Source organism: Ruditapes philippinarum, unplaced genomic scaffold, assembly GCF_026571515.1.
Source record: "Ruditapes philippinarum isolate M1 unplaced genomic scaffold, ASM2657151v2 ctg67_1_1_1_1, whole genome shotgun sequence".
Classification (NCBI taxonomy): domain Eukaryota; kingdom Metazoa; phylum Mollusca; class Bivalvia; order Venerida; family Veneridae; genus Ruditapes; species Ruditapes philippinarum.
In genome coordinates this window covers 454,554-474,732 of record NW_026859561.1, presented here as the reverse complement: position 1 = coordinate 474,732, position 20,179 = coordinate 454,554, and the positions used below count along the sequence as shown (strand labels likewise).

The window sequence follows — 20,179 nt, the reverse complement described above, 5'->3', positions numbered from 1 at the left end:
GTATCTAAATGACCGCAATGCATTCGGTTTATTGAATTCGTAAAAAAAATATTTATAAGAAATATTTTTTTCTTATTAAAATGCAATTATACCGACCCTGCGTTTTCATTGTCCTTAAGTATAGTATATTTCCGGAAACTGTAAAAGGACATCAAAAATTAAAAAGGAAAAAATAGCATTTTTAGGCTTATTTAGTGATGTCCGAATATATTCATAGAACGTTCTCTACCACATATTAAATAAACTATATGTTTGTATACTAGTATGTTTTCTTCAGAAAATTATTATATACAATGTATTCGAAATAAGCATAAAACACGGAAAGTTGGCTGAATGTGTAAGAGCTACTGATGACCAGAAATAAAAAAAGATTTACGTGAACAACAAAACTGATTTATTGGCGGAAGACTGTATTTATTATGAAGACATTCCAGAAGTAGAAGCTATGTAACCATTTAAACGTATTCAGTTTTAATACATGTATATACATCCACCAGATTTCAAAAAAGAATGTCCTTGAAACCAGTAACTGATGTTGAAAAAAGCCAAATAATTTCCCTGATAAAGCAATGCCTATATATTAACAATTCACCTTCACCACAAACATATGTCATTTTCTTGCCCTTCGATTCTGTCGTCACGTGATCGTGTGGAGACATACTGTCACGTGGTGTCATACTCAAATCAGTTTACAATGGGGACTCAATTAAGAGATCAGAGCAATCACAAAAGCTTTTATTTTATCACATTTTAACACCGAAATCCCCATTTTATATAATACACAAATGTGTTCCTTTTTAATGTTCAAGGCAGTTAACATCATATTATCACAGTTCTAAAATCGTAATCCAGTGTTTGTCCGTCCGTACCCATTTCCAAATATATATTCTTCGACTCATACTTTGGTCTGAAACGAGAAAAATAAACCTTCTTCAGATTTCATAGTGAATAAAATGAAGCTTTTTTTAAATTAACAATGTAAATGGTATATGCAGAAGTAGCATTAGATCAATCCTTACAGAATACATGTTTGGCAAGCCGCTTGTAATGTGTAAATTACTTTCTTTGTTCACTAAGTCTTGACAATACTGTCCTAGGATGGTAATTTGGTCTTAACGGTACATGGGAAAGTCCAAAAACGGGGTTATCTGGATTATTATCCGATATCGTCAAAGTAAACACTTACATATACTATATAGCATTATTCTTACAGTATCGTTTGTGTATTACCGTTATGGCTCTGCCGGTAGATCGAAATTTTTGTAACTTTTAGTGTTTTGTACTCATGGGTTCGAACCCTACGTAGTGCCATTTTATAACCACAGTTTTTTCTTCTTGCTCTGTTCTTTTTATCATTATAATTATTTATTTATTTTTCGTTTTCCTTTTTGTTTTCTTCTTATAATATATATTTTATAGAATATATTTATTTATTTTCATCTCTATTCTTTTTTTCTTTTTGTATTTTTTTTATCGCAGTGTAATAAAATATTCGATCTCATATTCATGTATGTATATGGAAAAAAACGGTCAAACTCATTTTCTGAACAATTGAGTGTTCTGAGGTAAAAAAAATGTGTCGGACCAGTAGTCGAACTTCTGCCTGTACGGGTAAAACATATTACTGACACGGTTGCTCTACCTACTGCCCTAACAAGACATATGATAACATGCAGTTTTATTTTCATTTTTATAGGTTGTGGCATTGATCTGCCTAACCTATTTTTCGCATTGTTATTGGTCTTTGTTATGTAAACAAAGGCTCAAGTTATCATCCTAGGACAGTACTTTTTACATTATAAATTTTTTCATGAAAATAAGCATGAATCTTGAGGCATGCTGCTTTTAATATAGAAGACGACCTCGGTCACGAAGATTGTTAATATCGGACAGAAATCTAGTGAAACATAACATTTTGAAACATCTATGCAACATACTATATAGGGCATATTAACGATACTGACTCAACAGCCCTACCATGCAAATATTTTACGACGTAAAAATGTTTCTATATATTATTGTATAATAGATAACCTAATTTGTGTATTTATATGACATATACATTGATATGTCATGCGAGACCTCTTTACAAAACAAACATGGAATACTCGTGGGTGTTTATGTATGTATATAATAAAGTTAGATAAGAAAATCGGCACATATATACATGTATTGTGTGCACAGAATATTCAAGTCTTATTGGCTTGTCAATGTAATTTTACACACATATGGTGCACATTTAAAAAGTCTTAATCAATGATGTTATATTTTCGATCCTTTAAGATCGTTCAGCACGACATTATTGTTGTGCTTGTGGTATTTTTAGTTTCAACTTTTCGGCATTTTCTAGTTGGGTGGTTCCAATATTCCTACTTGAATAATGTTGAATCACCCTTGGGATATGTTGCCTGCTTTTTAAATTTGTCTTTTGACGTCTTATCTGTGATACGCAGGCTTCATAACCTCTGATCCCCTTTCAAAATTCCATTTTATTTAGTTCCGCCCATTGTTTTCTCGTTTAGGGCACACGCTTTTTATTACTTGGGGACCATACGCCGCTTTTCATGGAATGGCACGGAAGTGTCACATTGAAGGTTCCATGATAACCGCCGTATGAACACATCTGCGGATGTTTCTAAATTCAAAATTTTACTATTTCATGTTTAAATGTTGAATTCTGCTTAAGCCGGTGCTAGGGGGCGTGGACGGTAACTTGCACTTTCCAGTACCGTCCATGAACAGGCTCAATCAAACCGAGCCTGCAACATTTTCAATTTTGCCGTGTTGGGCTTTCTTTAGGGATTCTGTATTTATCTATTTTAATAATAATAATAATAATAAAACAAGGCTGTTACTGATTATAAATAGTCTCCAATTCAAGCCTTTTAGGGTAAAGTCAAAATAACTTTGTCTACAGTGTAGAGATGTTATATTTCATGTACTTTGTATTATAATCAGGAAACTGGTAGGGTGTACTTGTAAGTATGAAATTAAAGGGAATTTTGACTTTGTTCCTTTAAGTTAATTAATCACACTGTCTGTGCATTTGATCTACGTCATAGAAATTCAATGTTTTGTGCAGACCTTAGTTTGATTTTCAAAACTATTATATTTTTGTTTTAGAAATTTCCCTTTCATGTCCATACAATTATTATATTATACAACTAACAATAGTCCGGTTACTTATTCGAAATCGTTACAATGTCTATCTAGTTGGAACATTGTTCACTATATATATCTGATTGTATCATTTCTAGACATAAAGACACATTTACTTACTGAAAGAGTTAATGACTCTAATTACTTCAAAAACAGAGAAATAAGAATTCAAGAACGGTGAAATACAAGCATGTCTAGAATAACACCCATCAGTGCAAAACGCACATACAATATACAAATTAGTGTAATTAATAAATCACCGACCTCAATTTAATGTTTGGACAAAAATGTGTATTGGTAGAATTAATATTTTAATATTCGCATTTCTTATCATTATTTTTATTCCTAATCATAAACAGATCAGATGAATGCTCCAAACAGGGTCTTTCAAATAGAAAGGCCCTCCTCCAAATTACAATGTATAACAGTATCCAGGAGAGAGAAAAAAAGCTCGCACTGACGTGAGATTAATTTTCATGAATAGCTACGCCAATACACATTGCATGTATACATATACGTGAATAATGTATATGACAAATGAGCAAACTACTTACAAATTACGCCTTCTTATTGTTAGAAGCGTTGTTCATCAATTTTTGCGTATTTTTTCTCGTGTGTCCGGCAGGGTCCTCGTGGTGGTTTAGTGATGCTTCTTTCTTCGACCTTCCCTTTCCACTGTGTGCTGAATGCACGTATTTCTCCTGGTCAATATTATAGTCGTCATATTCATCCATATATTCCTTATCCGCCGCTTTTGCGTCTGTCGACATTTTCACGCTTATTTTAACACCTTTTTCTATACGTCCAAGATGTGCAACATATGCCACGTCTTTACTATATATACATGCAGGTTTGTTTATGATTGAACAAGTCATGTGACTTAAGTTTAGGTAACGTGAGTTCCGATTGGATAGTTATTTCGTCATCACAATCTATTTATATTGCCGATTTTCAAGTTTGGCCTGCTTAATAATAAAGGTCACGACCGGTGTATGGCCACCTGTTTTCCTCACAACTTTAGAGAGAAATTTTTAACTAAATTGAAAAGTGATATCGATTCCCTCCTTCCTATTAAATAGAACCTAGATTTAACCATGTTACACTATTGACTACATTATGGAACGCCAAATCTGCCTTATTCAAATTAAGTTGTGATATTTTTCCCGGATAATCCGAGCACGATAAACAGAAGTTTCATCATATTTATTTACAGTACGTAACCATTAATGCTTGTACGTTTGACTGATATAAGTAATATATGTCGTAATAGCTGGATCGGTAGAGCACTAAGTTTTGAAGAAACATATATATACTCCATGGTTAACTGGCTTCTAAAAAAGTTTTTTTCTATATATAACTATTTTCCTCCTTCATGTACGAAACTACATAATGATTATGTTTTTTTATTTGATTGATTTATTTATGTTACATTTTAATCGAATTTATCTTCATCTCATATATTCCACTATCTCATTTTTTCGTTTCTAATTATAAATGTATGAAAATTTTAACAACTTTTAAGAGAGACAAAAAAAATCTTATATGCTAATCATATATTTGTTTTGTCAGACAGTAAGTACTTAAAAAAAGAATTAAAACTTGAACAAAAATAAAAATAAAAATGAAACTGTTTCCATCAGGTTTCGAACCCAATAGACTATTCAATCACTTCCATACAAAATAATAATTCACTATAAGTATATGTTAGTGTTTATCCGTGCTGTTCTACAGAAATTAGAAACTTCGACGGGAGGGAGCGATAGCGACAGGAGAATGTTTCTAATTTCTGTAGAACAGCTAAGGATGAATACTAACATACTTAGTGTCCAGCTTTATTTGTCATCCAAAGAAAACGCTGTATTTCTTCAAAATTCTGTGCATTAATTTTCATAGAAGAACAAAAACCGATACTATATCGAATTTCGTTCATAGTCGACTTCTATTTTTCATAGTACTTCATAAAACCGCATAGTGACGTAATAAAGTAAATACATGTTAATAATGAGGCCAAATAAAGCTTGACACTAAGTATGTTAGTATTCATCCTTAGCTGTACTAGAGAAATTAGAAACATTCTCCTGTCGCTATCGCTCCCGTCGAAATTTCTAATTTCTGTAGAACAGCTAAGGATGAATACTAACATACACATATTGCCAAATGAGCAAAGGAAGCAAAATATAGTTCATCTAACTGTTTATCAATTTATAACCCTTTTTAATATGTGATAACTGATAAATAGTACTTTAATAGTACAGTTGCAGTAATGGACCATTTACATATGTTTTAACTTTTGTATTAGGTTCTTTACAGAAATATTTTAGATGGTTAGTTAAACATTCTATTAAATGATGGTTACTTGATCTAGTAATGGAAGCTTCTTCAACAAATAATAATTTCATGTATTTGATAATCTGCCAAATAGGGCATACATTTCCCGGTGTCCCGAAGAAATTTAGCGTCCCGAAGCGTCCTGAAGCGTCCCGAAGCGTCCCGAAGCATTATTTTTAAACAGTCAGAAGGGTTATATTTATTGTAAATGAGCTATATTATTTTGTATTGAGGTATTTATGGTAGAAAAAAATAATCTTAATTAACATTTTTTCTATTTATATAAAAAAAACCTAACATACCTCTGACTCCAGTTCACTTGCTCCCAGTACATAGTACAGTACCATTAGGATTACTGCTGCAAAGGTTCCTATAATAATAAGTAAATTTAGGTTAATTTTGCGATTTGGGTATTTATTATTCGTTAAACACAATTTGCCAACTTTTAATGCTGAATGACTGCATTGATGACAAGATTTGCCCGTATTAAAGATCGGTTTTACAAATATAGTGTTTTCATACCTGAAGTATTTATTACGATTCATAGAAAGAACGAGCACAATGTAAACAAAAGAGATGGCGGGAGATTGGCAAAAATCAAAACAAAGTTAACAAATTACTGTTTATATGTATTTATCTCTGCTGCTTTGTGTGATAATGATTCGATATGGATCAACTGGTATTCCTTCCCGTTCAAAACTTACGTTTCAAAGGTGGGTCTATGATAGTCGTAGCTTTGAGATATTTTTGCTTCTGGGCAGGCTTGACCAGACCGACAAGAACTATAACAAGCCTTTAGCGTCTAATATATTGCGGTACGTTACGATACCGAAATCAACTTGATTTCGGTAAAGTAACCGAAATCAACTTTTCATTACCGAAATCAACTTATAAAATCACAATTAAGCGTTTTATTATATTTTTTTCATAATAATATATTACAATAGGTTAAGTTTGACTTTAATTATAAGTTATCATTTAAAAGAAAACACAAGAGAAATTTTAATCTTGCTATAATATTATTAGGTAATTCGAGATCACATGTTTCACATTCATATTAAATGATTCTATTATTCAATACAAATAGAAAATTGTTTCATCATGAAACTCAATCAAAATGTCTTTGTCTATCCACATGACAATCCATTAATCATTACAGAAGTAATATTCATAATCCAGCAACTCTTCAAATATAACTTCTACAAAATACAATATTGTACAATAAAATATATAAATAACACACAATAAGGGCGGGCGTGGAGGGTAAAATAGAATATTCAACATGTGATCTTCTTGTCAAACGAATACAGAATGAACCAAAAATGCAGAAGCGCAAGAGACAAAAAAGTTTACCGCCAAAAATATAGGCGACCAATAGAAAGTTGTTTACTGCCTACGTAATGCATAAATTAAAATCCACCAATGAAAAAGAGTTTTTTAAAAAGGTCAAATTCATTCAACCTTATAATTAAGTTATTTTAGTTCAAAATAAACAAAATTATAAGTTATCATTTAAAAGAAAACACAAGAGAAATTTTAATCTTGATATAATATTATTAGGTAATTCGAGATCACATGTTTCACATTCATATTAAATGATTCTATTATTCAATACAAATAGAAAATTGTTTCATCATGAAACTCAATCAAAATGTCTTTGTCTATCCACATGACAATCCATTAATCATTACAGAAGTAATATTCATAATCCAGCCACACCCATGGCCATGAAAAATACAAACAAAAAACATTACAAAATACAAAACATCAGCAAATATAAGTTCAGATACATACAAATCTACTAAGAGGCTTTCATACCACCTCCTTAGTAGCATAATCTCCAAGACTGGTCATTACCAGCTTACGAGACTGAGCCTTTCTTGAGAAACAGTGTGTCTCAAGCAAAGGCATAAAGTACATATATCAACTAATGCATATATTTGAATATAAACATTAAATTCAATATCCTGAAACACTCTAGAACAAGTGTATACACAATAACAAAACCACTAAGAGGCATTCTTCTAACCTCCTTAGTAGAAAGTAATCTTCAATACTAGCCATTGCCAGTTTGTAAGATTTAATCTTTCTTGAGAAACCAAGTGCCTCAAGCAAAGACATAATGACATTAGAACATGACACTATCTTACGAATGTATATTCTAAAGATTATAATAATTACGAATTACATATTTTACTTAACAAGCTGTCTAGAAATACAAATATTGAAACTTGCAGTAAACATGTAGCGCTCATCCAACACTAAGTTGTAATTACTTTAAGTGAGTAATGGTATTAATGAAAAATTCTTTCAAACGCCTTGTACCTTCTAGATTAAGATGTAAACCACCGTCTTTTATAGCATAATACTCACGACGGGGCAAGCCACATTTAAGAAAGGGTTTGAAAGTTCTAATGAAAATAACATTTCTAGATTTGCATAGTAGAACCAATTTATTGTTTAAATTTTTAACCCTATTACCAGTTGTATCAAAATCTATAGGGCGTGGAATAATTGCAGATACAATAATGCTTCCAGAAGATTGTTGACGAACATTGGAGATCAAATCGTTAAAAGATGAGATAATCTCATCTTCTGAACGAGGGCCAGTTACATCATTGGTACCAACATGTAATATGACATAAGCAGATCTAAGATCAACTTGACCTTGTGAAATACGAAAACTTAACCTTGAAATATTAATTCCAGAATGCAGAATTTTTTTCATAATAATATATTACAATAGGTTAAGTTTGACTTTCATGCAAAAAATCAGTTCGAAATGATTATTAATAATGAAATTAGAAACAAATAACTAAATATCAAGATTATTCCCTGATTTGTCACGAACCGAAATATATGTTACAATACCGAAATCGACTTGTAAAATCATAATTAAGCGTTCTATTATATTTTTTCCATTATAATCTATTACAATAGTTTTAGTTTGACTTTCATGCAAAAAATCAGTTCGAAATAATTATATATAATGAAATTAGAAACAAATAACTAAATATCAAGATTACTTCCCTGATTTGTCACGAACCGAAATATATGTTACCATACCGAAATCGGCTTGTAAAAGTTAAAATAAACATTTTAATAGATCTTGTTTAATTAATTGATATAAAGTCATTCAAACTGAACCATAAACAAAGGAAAATAATATTTAATTATAAAAATGATGATGTTATAGACGGATATGTATATTATATCATGATTACATCCCTTGTTATTAATGTGTTGCATTACCGAAATCAAATCAGATTTCATTTCAAAGATGAGAACAACCCCTAAATAATTTGCATGAATTTCAGAAATAGTTGATTGGAAATTATCACAGTATTTAATTTGAATCCAATGATTATGATTTGATTAAAATAAAAAGACGTAGCGGTAGCCATTCATCATAACACCTTTACTAATAAGGAGCAAGCATACACGTGCTCGGACAATGGAGGTGTTAGTTGACATAACATACTCGTTCACCGCAATCCTTTAATATACATCGGGGCATGGAAACTTTAAAGTATCCAAACAACATAATTAGACATAATTATTTTACATGAAATTAAGGCTGCTTGTCTCCATTAAGACAAAAAGTACATTACAGTTTAATATAGAATGACGTATAGCGACCATCCCTATATAATATATATATTTCCGTAGAAAACATTTCGGTATTATTACCAAATTGCATATCAGTTGTTCCAAAAATGTATGCAATTTTTGATGTCCCGGATACTTAACTACATATTCTCCTTATTGAAAAAGTCCCGTGCAGAAAATATTTCCTGTTCTCAGGAAGTCCCAGGAAATCCCAGGATTATCCCAGGATTTGTTTGCTACCTCTTAACAAAAGTCCTGTTTATAGGATATCTCGAGACTTTTGAACATACTGAACAGGACAAAACAGGAATTGTCAGGACTTTAATCTTACCAACAGGAAAAAACAGGAAATCTCAGGACTTTTATTTTCAAATATGTCCTGAGGACAGGAATTTTCAGGACTTCATTTATAGTGAAGTCCTTTAGTCAAAGACAAGAAAGATATTTTCTTAGAAGGCCTTTCTGTAAAGTGAAAAGTAAGAAGTCTTGTTAATTCCTGTTCTTTAGACAGAGGAATAAATGAAATAACTTTTGTGAGACTTTTTATTACTGAGCAAAGCTGAAAAAATGCTAAGTATAAAAAAGGAGAAAAATTGATAAAATATTGAAGTCGGTTTGTAATAGTTTTCTTTAACACAATGGGTATCAAAATACTCAGAATTTAAAATTCTATAATCTTAGACCTTAATCACAAACAATTAAGAAAAAATTGCTAATTGATTTTTGAACATAGCAAGGAAATTATTTTTTTTCATTTAATAAGATATTGTAATAGGGAAAATCAAATATACATGATTGTATATAACCTGCACATAATTTTGGCACATATTCTGAGCGGAATACGGACAGAATTGGCATGGAATCAGTGATTTCTGTGTGGACCATGGAAAGAAATGAAATTCTGTCATTCCATTTCAAAACAAAAACATAAAAGTTACCCAAAGCATTATTCTACTCTAGTTTTTTTTTGCATTTACAAACATTGAAATGTATATGTTTTCAACCTATTGTACTTCTTACAGTACTTTTTTTTACTCAAGCTCATGCAACTGTCATTTTTATCTATTTCAAATCATTGGGAACCAATATGCCTGATAATTGCATACACTTAGGACACCCACTTAGATATAACACCACACAGATCAAAGATCTGATAAAACTGGCCACCTTTGTTCTCCCACCATAATGTGCATGACTAATTTACTCCCTGGTCATTCCTACAAATCAGACTGTTCCATATGATTATTTTAGGGAGAGGTAACATTACAAATTTGAATGATATGCAGAATATGTATAGGACATTGCAATTTTTCTTCTTTATTAAATTCATGATTTTTTAAATCTACTTATCTATTAGCTATTTGATGTGGTTTTTTACATTCAATGAATGTTATATAAAATGATAACTGCTTTGATTTTTGGATTAACCCTGTTTTACCTTATGATGTACCTGTCCAGTTTGAATGGTCAGCTAGAAGCTTGGAAATAGTGTAAATTACAGAGGAGACTACTTCCTGTTTAAGCAATTTTGGAGATATAGTTTTGTTTAAGATGTTCAGGTGTTTAAGTTTAATAAGTGTAGTTATGGTTAATAAGAATGACAAGAATCAGAATCACCTGGGACAAGGAGATATACAACAGAATGAGGTAATTAAACCTTTAGTTACATTTATACAGAAACAGGTTATATATGTATATCAAACAATTTACTAACAATTGATTTCAATCTAGATTTGATTGTCACATTAATTTGTAACATATATAATATAGAAAATAGCATATAAATAGATAGATTGTCTGTTTTATTTCTGCAAGTTAAAATAATGTGAAACAAATTAAAATCATGAGGACTAAATGGTACAGTTCTATACACACCTGTCAGTAAGTTTTATGCCACTGAATAAGACAGGGTCATCATAATTATTTTATGTGTTGTTTTCAATGGAAAAATCTGATATTAGATTTCAAACAAATTGCAGGCTTTAAAGTGGGGCCAGTATTGAGTCTGACTCTGAGATGCTAGGTGAATAATGATGTGCAGTATTGAGCCCCAAAAGGTATGCTTTATTTTTTTAAATAACTATATTTGACTATTCTTAATCTTTCCCAGAAGAAAAAAATAGTTCATTGCACAATTATTTGAAACCATTTGTTATGCTCCCCGAAAAAATTTCGGGGGAGCATATAGTCGCCGCCTTGTCCGTCCGTCAATCCGTCCGTCTTTCCGTAGGTCCGTCCGTCCGTCCGTCCCCTTTTCTTGTCCGGGACATAACTTTGAAACAACAAGAGGTATCAACATGAAACTTTGTAGGTAGATAGATCTCATTGAGTAGGTGTGCAGTGCACAAGAACCGTAACTCTGCCTTGCCTAATTTTTGAATTATTCCCCTTTCCCTTTGTTTATTTTACACTTTGAACTTTGTCCGGGACATAACTCTAAAAGTATAAGAGGTATCAACATGAAACTTTGTAGGTAGATAGATCTCATTGAGTAGAAGTGCAGTGCACAAGAACCATAACTCTGCCTTGCCTAATTTTTGAATTATCCCCCTTTGTTTATTTTACACTTTGAACTTTGTCCGGGACATAACTCTAAAAGTATAAGAGGTATCAACATGAAACTTTGTAGGTAGATAGATCTCATTGAGTAGAAGTGCAGTGCACAAGAACCGTAACTCTGCCTTGCCTAATTTTTGAATTATCCCCCTTTGTTTATTTTTACACTTTGAACTTTGTCCGGGACATAACTCTAAAAGTATAAGAGGTATCAACATGAAACTTTGTAGGTAGAAAGATCTCATTGAGTAGAAGTGCAGTGCACAAGAACCGTAACTCTGCCTTGCCTAATTTTTGAATTATCCCCCTTTGTTTATTTTACACTTTGAACTTTGTCCGGGACATAACTCTAAAAGTATAAGAGGTATCAACATGAAACTTTTTAGGTAGATAGATCTCATTGAGTAGGTTTGCAGTGCACAAGAACCGTAACTCTGCCTTGCCTAATTTTTGAATTATCCCCCTTTGTTTATTTTACACTTTGAAATTTGTCCGGGACATAACTCTTAAAGTATAAGAGGTATCAACATGAAACTTTGTAGGTAGATAGATCTCATTGAGTAGGTGTGCAGTGCACAAGAACCGTAACTCTGCCTTGCCTAATTTTTGAATTATCCCCCTTTGTTTATTTTACACTTTGAACTTTGTCCAGGACATAACTCTAAAAGTATAAGAGGTATCAACATGAAACTTTGTAGGTAGATAGATCTCATTGAGTAGGTGTGCAGTGAACAAGAACCTTAACTCTGCCTTGCCTAATTTTGAATTATCCCCCTTTGTTTATTTTTACACTTTGAACTTTGTCCGGGACATATTTCTTAATGTATAAGAGATATCAACATAAAACTTTGTAGGTAGATAGATCTCATTGAGTAAGTTTGCAGTGCACAAGAACTGTAACACTGTCTTGCCTACTTTTGTAGTTATTGCCCTTTGTTCATTTTGACACTTTGAACTTTGTCTGGGACATTACTCTAAAATTATAAGAGATATCAACATGAAACTTTGTAGATAGATAGGTCTCATTGGGTGGAAGTGCAGTGCTTAAGAATCATTACTCTGCCTTGCCTTATTTTGAAGTAATTGCCCTTTGTTTATTTTTACTTTTTGACTTTTGTCCTGGACATTACTTTAAAACTATTAGAGATATCAACATGAAACTTTGTAGGTAGCTAGATATAATTGGATAGAACTGCAACGCTTCAAGAACCTAAACAAAGCCTGGTCTAATTTTGGAGTTATTGCCCTTTGTTCATTTTTTTTATACTTTCCTGTGTCCAGAACCTTCTCGGGGAGCATCACCCGGTTCAACCGGTTCTTGTTACCTTTCTTTTAAAATTCTTATTTTAATGAAAGTTGCATTTAAGTTCTTACCTTGGTTGAATTTTACATCCAACTTATAAGCAACAAATTATTCTGCAACCAAATAGTACTAAGCATTATAAGTGTAAAGTTTCTTTCTCAAGGAAACAATGGCTTGCTGACAGGGTTTAAACAAATATGGCAAGGAATCCTTCGATTACTGGTCTGATTTGTTAACCTGCATTTGGCCATGCCACCACTTGTGTTTATATTGCATGTAAAGTTTCATGACATCACTGCTTATTTGATATTACAAAACTTTAATTTCAACAAAACCTTTTTCTTCTCCATTACAATGAACAAATCTTATTTTTGAAATAAAAGACAATTAAAAATCAGAACACATTTCTTCTTTAAATTGATTTTTTTAAAGAAAGAAGTCAAAGTCTTGATGTAGGCAGGTTAAATGCAGGGTGAATATGTCATTTCTTAAAAATCACTTGAACAAGGCTTCATATGTATTAGGGACCTTTTTCTTCTCATGCTAATTATATGCACATTTTTGTTAAATTTGATAATGCTAAGGGGGCTAGAATTTGGTTTATTTATACAAACACATTATGATAAATAATTGTTACACTGCTTAAAAGAATAGAACTGTACTTGACAGTCACTCAGTATTGCTGAACATGTCTTTTTTTCCAGAAATAATGAAGGAGTCAGGGTGTCAATCAGAGTGCCAACTGTTCAAGGCTGAAAGATAGTAAGCTGGGAGCCTGAGAGCAAAATGATGTAAATGCCATGCAGGGAAAGTTTGTTAACTTGTGAATCAAAGCTAGCTTCTAGATGCCATCACAGTCAAACTTTTCAGTGTTTTTTTTTCTCAAATCTATAAACTTTCCTCGATCTTAAGTTCTAATTTGCTGACATTGGAAATAGTGTGTGATTTTTTTCATAATAAATTTTTCTGTTCTAATCCCTTCAATTATATGTAATAATTGTATACATATAAAATGTAAAATATGATGAAATATTAAAATAAATATTTTTAAACGAACTAAATTTGTGCTTTAAATTAGTATTTCAAAGCAGCATTTATTAAAATATCAGCTTTTACTGTTTTCTACATTTCTACATGTCTGTCCTGGGGACAGGACATTTATTAGATAATGAGACTGTCCTGGGAACAGGACTTTCCTGGGATTACAGGACTGTCCTGGGAACAGGACTTTCCTGGGATTACAGGACTGTCCTGGGAACAGGACATTCCTGGGATTACAGGACTGTCCTGGGAACAGGACTTTCCTGGGATTATAAGACTGTCCTGAGAACAAGACATTCCTGGGATAGCAGAGCAATAATTTTTCCTGTTTTTTCCTGTCTTCAAGAAATTCCTGGGATTGTCCAGTCCCATTTAACGGTGTGAAAAAAGTCTCAGGATTATCTCAGGAAATCCTGGGATTTTTCCAGGACAAATTCCTGAGACTTCTCAGGAATTCCTGGGATAGTCCCAGGACTTCTTGTTCATTTTCTGCACGGGGTGTTAAGTTATGATTTTATGTTGATCGATTTATAATCATTTTAAATTTCATATCTGTAAACAGCATAAATTTATGGAATGACTGGTATATATTTATATGATGGAAAAAATGGAACACTTTATACTAACAAATTTCAATTATGAAATGTTGTAACTTGTACGATTTGACATGTTGTGTATTACTGTATTAAGTAAGGTGTGAAGTAATTAAGTCATAAGTATTGCCATTTTACTCCATTTACAAAATCTTTTTTGACAAATTTAAATGTGTCTTTCAGTTTGCCTTTTCAATATTCAAAATGTGGTATGCTTTGAATGTGGGAACCAGCATATTCCCCAATGGTTATGACTATAGTCAGACTGGTTCTCATGTTCAAAGTGTGATTCATTTGAATACGATATGATAAGTATGTGTGCTGGGATTTTCATATATACAGTTAATTTAGAGTTTAATGCATTTCGAAATCCACATCTCAAGTGTCTGTGCTAGATTGTATATTTGTCAATCCCAGTATAAACACATAATGAATCAATTACAATATAACATAATATATGCTGTATTGGAGCTCCATACCCTAAGTGTATGTGATAACAGAAACTTGATTTTGTCCAAAATAGCCATTTTGCCTTATGATATATATATATGTACAATGTAGTTTTAAGTTAGGCAAGGCTTATTTGGGTTATTTGTCCCGGCAACCATAAACAAAATACTAAAAAAACAAAATCAGCATATTAACTAAACGAAACTTATTGACATACATCAGCATGACAGTGTTCGAATTACATAATTTTTTTTATATTTTACAGATCTTTTTGATTGGTCTATACCTGTTCAGAGATGCAAGTCCAGTAAGGTGATATTAACCCCTCCTGCATCACCTAGAAAAAATGGTGTTGTCATCCCTCATAAAGACAAAGAGCATGGAACCCTCACACAAGCAAATGAACAAGATATAGCACTATTCAGATATAAGACGAGGGTATATGCTGTGAAAGAGGAATGTCCTCATGCAGGTTTGAAACCTTGGTTACTTATCAAATGAGCCGCATCATGACAAAACCAACATAGTGGGTTTGCGACCAACATGGATCCAGACCAGCCTGCGCATCCGCGCAGTCTGATCAGGATCCATGCTGTTCGCTTACCAACTCTATTACAAGTAGAGAAACTGATAGCGAACAGCATGGATCCTGATCAGACTGAGCAGGTGAGTAGGCTGGTATGGATCCATGCTGGTCGCAAACCCACTATGTTGGTTTTGTCATGACGCGGCTCAAATGGTGAAGTACATAAAAGCTCTTAATCTTAACAGGTGCATGCTTCCAGATAAGAAGTTGTATTTTCATAGCAAATCAAACTTGAGAAAAATCTATTTACAGTTTAAAACAAACTATTATAGTATTCACAATCTATGTCACATGATACTACATTTATGCCTATTTAGGTAATTTACTTGGATTGTTAGTGACATTTGCAATGTGTAAATTACTCTGTTCACTTCGCAATATTTTACTTTTAGATATGGTTTCAATATTTTCATGTAAATGAGTATGAATCTGAAGGCATACTGCTTTAAAGGTTTATTGCTGACGATAGAAAATAATATGCTAAAAAGAAAAAATTTACCAATTTTAACAGCTCATATGAGTGACTGTCATTACTCAGTTTGGTCAAAACTGCTTATTTTCAAGAAAAAATGATTTCAAAACTATCAAGGAATCAAGATGTATGAAATGTGAATTACTTGCTTTTCATGACAAGGAACAGTGATGAGACAAGGGACATTATTCTGAAATCTTTATATTTGGGATTTATGTCCCTTTGTATATGTCAAATATACTTACTAAATAGAATGATTGAAAACTTTCAAAGGTATAGTCACAAAGCTTGTTATATTCAACAGTTATTATGACAAGGCACAGTTGTGATGTAATAACCTTAAAGTAATAATTTTATTAGTTCTGATCCTTTATTTTTCATCAGGTGGTCCTCTGCATCTTGGAGATATAGAAGAACTAGCAGATGAGCTTGTTGTCAGATGTCCTTGGCATGGATGGAAGATTGACCTTGAGACAGGAAAAGTCAAGTTTCCCAAAGGACATGACCTTCAGTCTACATTGGCATATCCTGTCAAGGTCACAGAAGATGGTAAATTGTACATTGGCTTTAATGGGCTGTATGACGGTTACTTTAACGTTGAAGATTGTGATTTTTAAACTGATAATCAAGTGACACTGTATAAACTTTATGACTCTGTGATAATATAATGATAAATAGTTGCTGTTAATTGTAACCCAACAGCCCCATTGAAAAGGTAAAAACCATGGTAAAGGAGACAGTAAAATAGTACAAGTCCAGCTTAAAGATGCTTAACATTCACTTAAAACAAAGGATTAGATGTCATTAAACTCATTTAGTTTGTATGCTCTCAGGTTCATTCTAAAAATCTTATTATTAAAATGATTTTATTTGTAAACATTACTAGGGAAAAAAAAGATTGAACACCTTTTCAGGCAATGTTTTTTTTATAGAAAACATAAGAAAGCATTAGTGACACATAGTTAAAAAGGGTCAGAACTACATGTATAGGTATTTCATCATGAACATTGTAGACTATTGAAAATGATATGAATAAACAATATTAGATTACAGTAATAAGTGTCATTTTTGAAAAAAAAAATTTTTTGTTTTGATGTTTTACCTGGAGGCAAGTAACCATAGTAACACAAATGTCCAATTTATTTTTACATGAGTTTTGTATGTATTCAGTATTTGAAAACTCTAAAACTATCTAAATGAAGGATTTTAAGGATTTTTGAGTATCAAACTTTATGACATTGTTGACTGCATAGTGCTTTCTCATAAACAGTATTTGTTATTAGTTATATGTAAGATATCTAAAGGGGGACTGAAAATTTATTAGTCCCCTACCGGTTTAACCGGAGGGGACTTTAGGTTTACCCTCCGTCCGTCTGTCCGTCTGTCTGTCTGTCCGTCTGTCTGTCCGTCTGTCTGTCTGTCTGTCTGTCAGTCTGTCAGTCCGTCAGTCCGTCCGTCCACAAAACTGGATCCCGCGATAACGCAAAAAGTACTGAAAATATTTTTATGAAACTTGATAGTATGGATAGATGCCAGTATGGAGATTATGCACGTCTTTTTTTTTTCTTCCATATGTTGAAAATTCTGGTTGCTATGGCAACAAATAGTCTGAAAATATGGCAAATTAAGACATAAACTGGATCCAGTGATAACTCAAAAAGAACTGAAAATATTTTTATGAAACTACTGAAAATATGGGTAGATGGCAGTCTGGAGATTATGCACCTCTTTTTCTTTTCTTCCTATGTTGAAAATTCCTGGTTGCTGTCCGTCTGTCTGTCTGTCCGTCTGTCTGTCCGTCTGTCTGTCTGTCTGTCAGTCTGTCAGTCCGTCAGTCCGTCAGTCCGTCCGTCCACAAAACTGGATCCCGCGATAAACGCAAAAAAAAAGTACTGAAAATATTTTTATGAAACTTGATATATGGATAGATGGCAGTATGGAGGATTATGCACGTCTTTTTTTTTTCTTCCTATGTTTGAAAATTCTGGTTGCTATGGCAACAAATAGTCTGAAAATATGGCAAATTTAAGACATAAACTGGATCCAGTGATAACTCAAAAAGAACTGAAAATATTTTTATGAAACTTGAAATATGGGTAGATGGCAGTCTGGAGATTATGCACATCTTTTTCTTTTCTTCCTATGTTTGAAAAATTCTGGTTGCTATGGCAACAAATAGCCTGAATTTCAAGATTTCTGATTTAAATTTTTCAGCTTTTTCACTATATGTTCTTTATTTCTTAAGGTGTTTACCTCAAACTTTAAATATAAGTTTCTGGTCATCAACCATATCATATGTGACAAGGTTTATAACTCTAGCACAAAAAATATCAGTATTACCTCCCTTGAACTTAGATTTTTTAGGGGAAAAAATGTTGTCTTTTTTAAATAACTTCTTTATTTCCTAATGTATCTACTTCAAACTTCATATATATGTTTCTTATTATCACTCGACATTTTTTGAGAAGGTTAAATACTCTAGCAAGACTATTTCCAGAATTATGTCCCCCTTGAACTTAGATTTTTTCGAGAAACTGGTATTTTCACTCCAACTTCTTCATTCCTTATAGGATTTACTTTAAAATCCCACATCGTAATAATATGACAAGGTTGTATAAACATAATTTCCTTACTAAGCATGGAAACTTAACACATTACTGTGATATAGACAAACTTATTTTATTATGTTTTGTGGTTGATATTTTCAAATACAGACTTCATCCTCAAATTCATTATAAATGGCAATACACAGGAGTGTATGACAATTAAAGAACTTTTTGAGGGACCGGTAGGGGACTACTGTATTGCCCTCAATACTATCAAATGCTTGTTTTGATGTTAGATTTTTATATCAGGGTGTGACACTAACAATAAACATTATTAAAACTGGCAAATCGTTTAATGCTATTATTTACAAATGAAAACTAAGCCTACATATACCATATCCTACAATTTTGAAAACTGATCTGATTTCTACTTGCTTTGAAGTGTGCAAAGCAATATACCTGCTGCAAAAATATTGTTCGAAAATTAATAGTACCAAATTGCATGTATGAAAGAAATATGCTATTATATTTCCCTATGAGGGAATAGCACATGAACAAAATCATTGCTTGACAGTTAAAATCCTACTTAATAGGACATAATATTTTGTGCCGAAACATTTTATTCTGTTTATGTATAATTTTCTTGTGTGTTAAATTACAGAGATATTCTATGTAATAACTCTTTCGACAATTCACCATATGATTATGAAAACAATATAGTTTTATGGTAACTTGTGTTTTATAAAAAATGTTTCATTAGATATAAAAATATTTCGTTAGATAAGGCGGAAATAAAGAGTATATAATAAGTGTGCAAACTTACTGTCACACCCTGTATCAAAAGATACATTCTTAAATGTTATTATTTAGTCATTTTTCTTCAAATACATGTACCTTTGTATAAGTAACATATGTTATAGGGCTGTTATGTGTGATAATTAGCATGTGTTATAGGGCTGTTATATGTGTGGTGTTTAAGCATATTCTATAGGGCTGACATGATATTTAGCATGTGTTATAGGCTGTTATGTGGGATAATTATCATGTGTTATAGGGCTGTTATGTGGGATAATTATCATGTGTTATAGGCTGTTATGTGGGATAATTATCATGTGTTATAGGGCTGTTATGTGGGATAATTATCATGTGTTATAGGCTGTTATGTGGGATAATTATCATGTGTTATAGGCTGTTATGTGGGATAATTATCATGTGTTATAGGGCTGTTATGTGGGATAATTATCATGTTTTATAGGGCTGTTATGTGTGATAATGTGTTAAGGATACAATGTATGTTAATTAGCATGTGTTATAGGGCTATTACATGTACACGTTAATTGTGATGTGATAAGTTTTACGGTCAGTGTTAGTTGATTTTCATGTTTTGTTTCTGTTATTTTTAAAAAATTGTTATGTTATGGGAAACTTTTTCTTTTATATTAAGAATGGGTTGTTACTCAAGAAAAATGGTTTTGGTGATGTTTTGTTATTGTTTGTTTCAAGAAAATACATAGTAGTCAATTAGATTTTAGCTGT

General features: G+C 32.2%; 1 protein-coding gene and 1 long non-coding RNA gene across 2 annotated transcripts; one reads left to right on the top strand and one right to left on the bottom strand.

Annotated features, from left to right (window-relative positions):
• Nucleotides 1-720: 720 nt before the first annotated feature.
• On the bottom strand, nucleotides 721-4,629 carry LOC132756975 (uncharacterized). The gene is made up of 2 exons (XR_009629393.1): nucleotides 3,714-4,629; nucleotides 721-907 (listed from the first exon to the last, which is right to left on the bottom strand). It is a non-coding gene; the product is annotated as an uncharacterized LOC132756975 (long non-coding RNA).
• Nucleotides 4,630-6,041: 1,412 nt separating this feature from the next.
• Nucleotides 6,042-17,631, top strand: LOC132756995 (uncharacterized). Its single transcript, XM_060748156.1, has 3 exons — nucleotides 6,042-6,200; nucleotides 15,305-15,511; nucleotides 16,482-17,631. Exons 1-3 carry the CDS (start codon nucleotides 6,155-6,157, stop codon nucleotides 16,712-16,714), a joined length of 486 nt encoding a protein of 161 aa, XP_060604139.1. The 5' UTR covers nucleotides 6,042-6,154; the 3' UTR covers nucleotides 16,715-17,631.
• Nucleotides 17,632-20,179: the final 2,548 nt, after the last annotated feature.

What these genes read in the sequence shown, in the direction of transcription:
- LOC132756995 (XM_060748156.1), top strand. Translation starts at nt 6,155, where the DNA reads ATGGATCAACTGGTATTCCTTCCCGTTCAAAACTTACGTTTCAAAG. An exon ending in TCAAAACTTACGTTTCAAAG is followed by an intron (nt 6,201 to 15,304) that starts GTGGGTCTATGA and finishes TATATTTTACAG; the next exon opens with ATCTTTTTGATTGGTCTATA. An exon ending in AGAGGAATGTCCTCATGCAG is followed by an intron (nt 15,512 to 16,481) that starts GTTTGAAACCTT and finishes ATTTTTCATCAG; the next exon opens with GTGGTCCTCTGCATCTTGGA.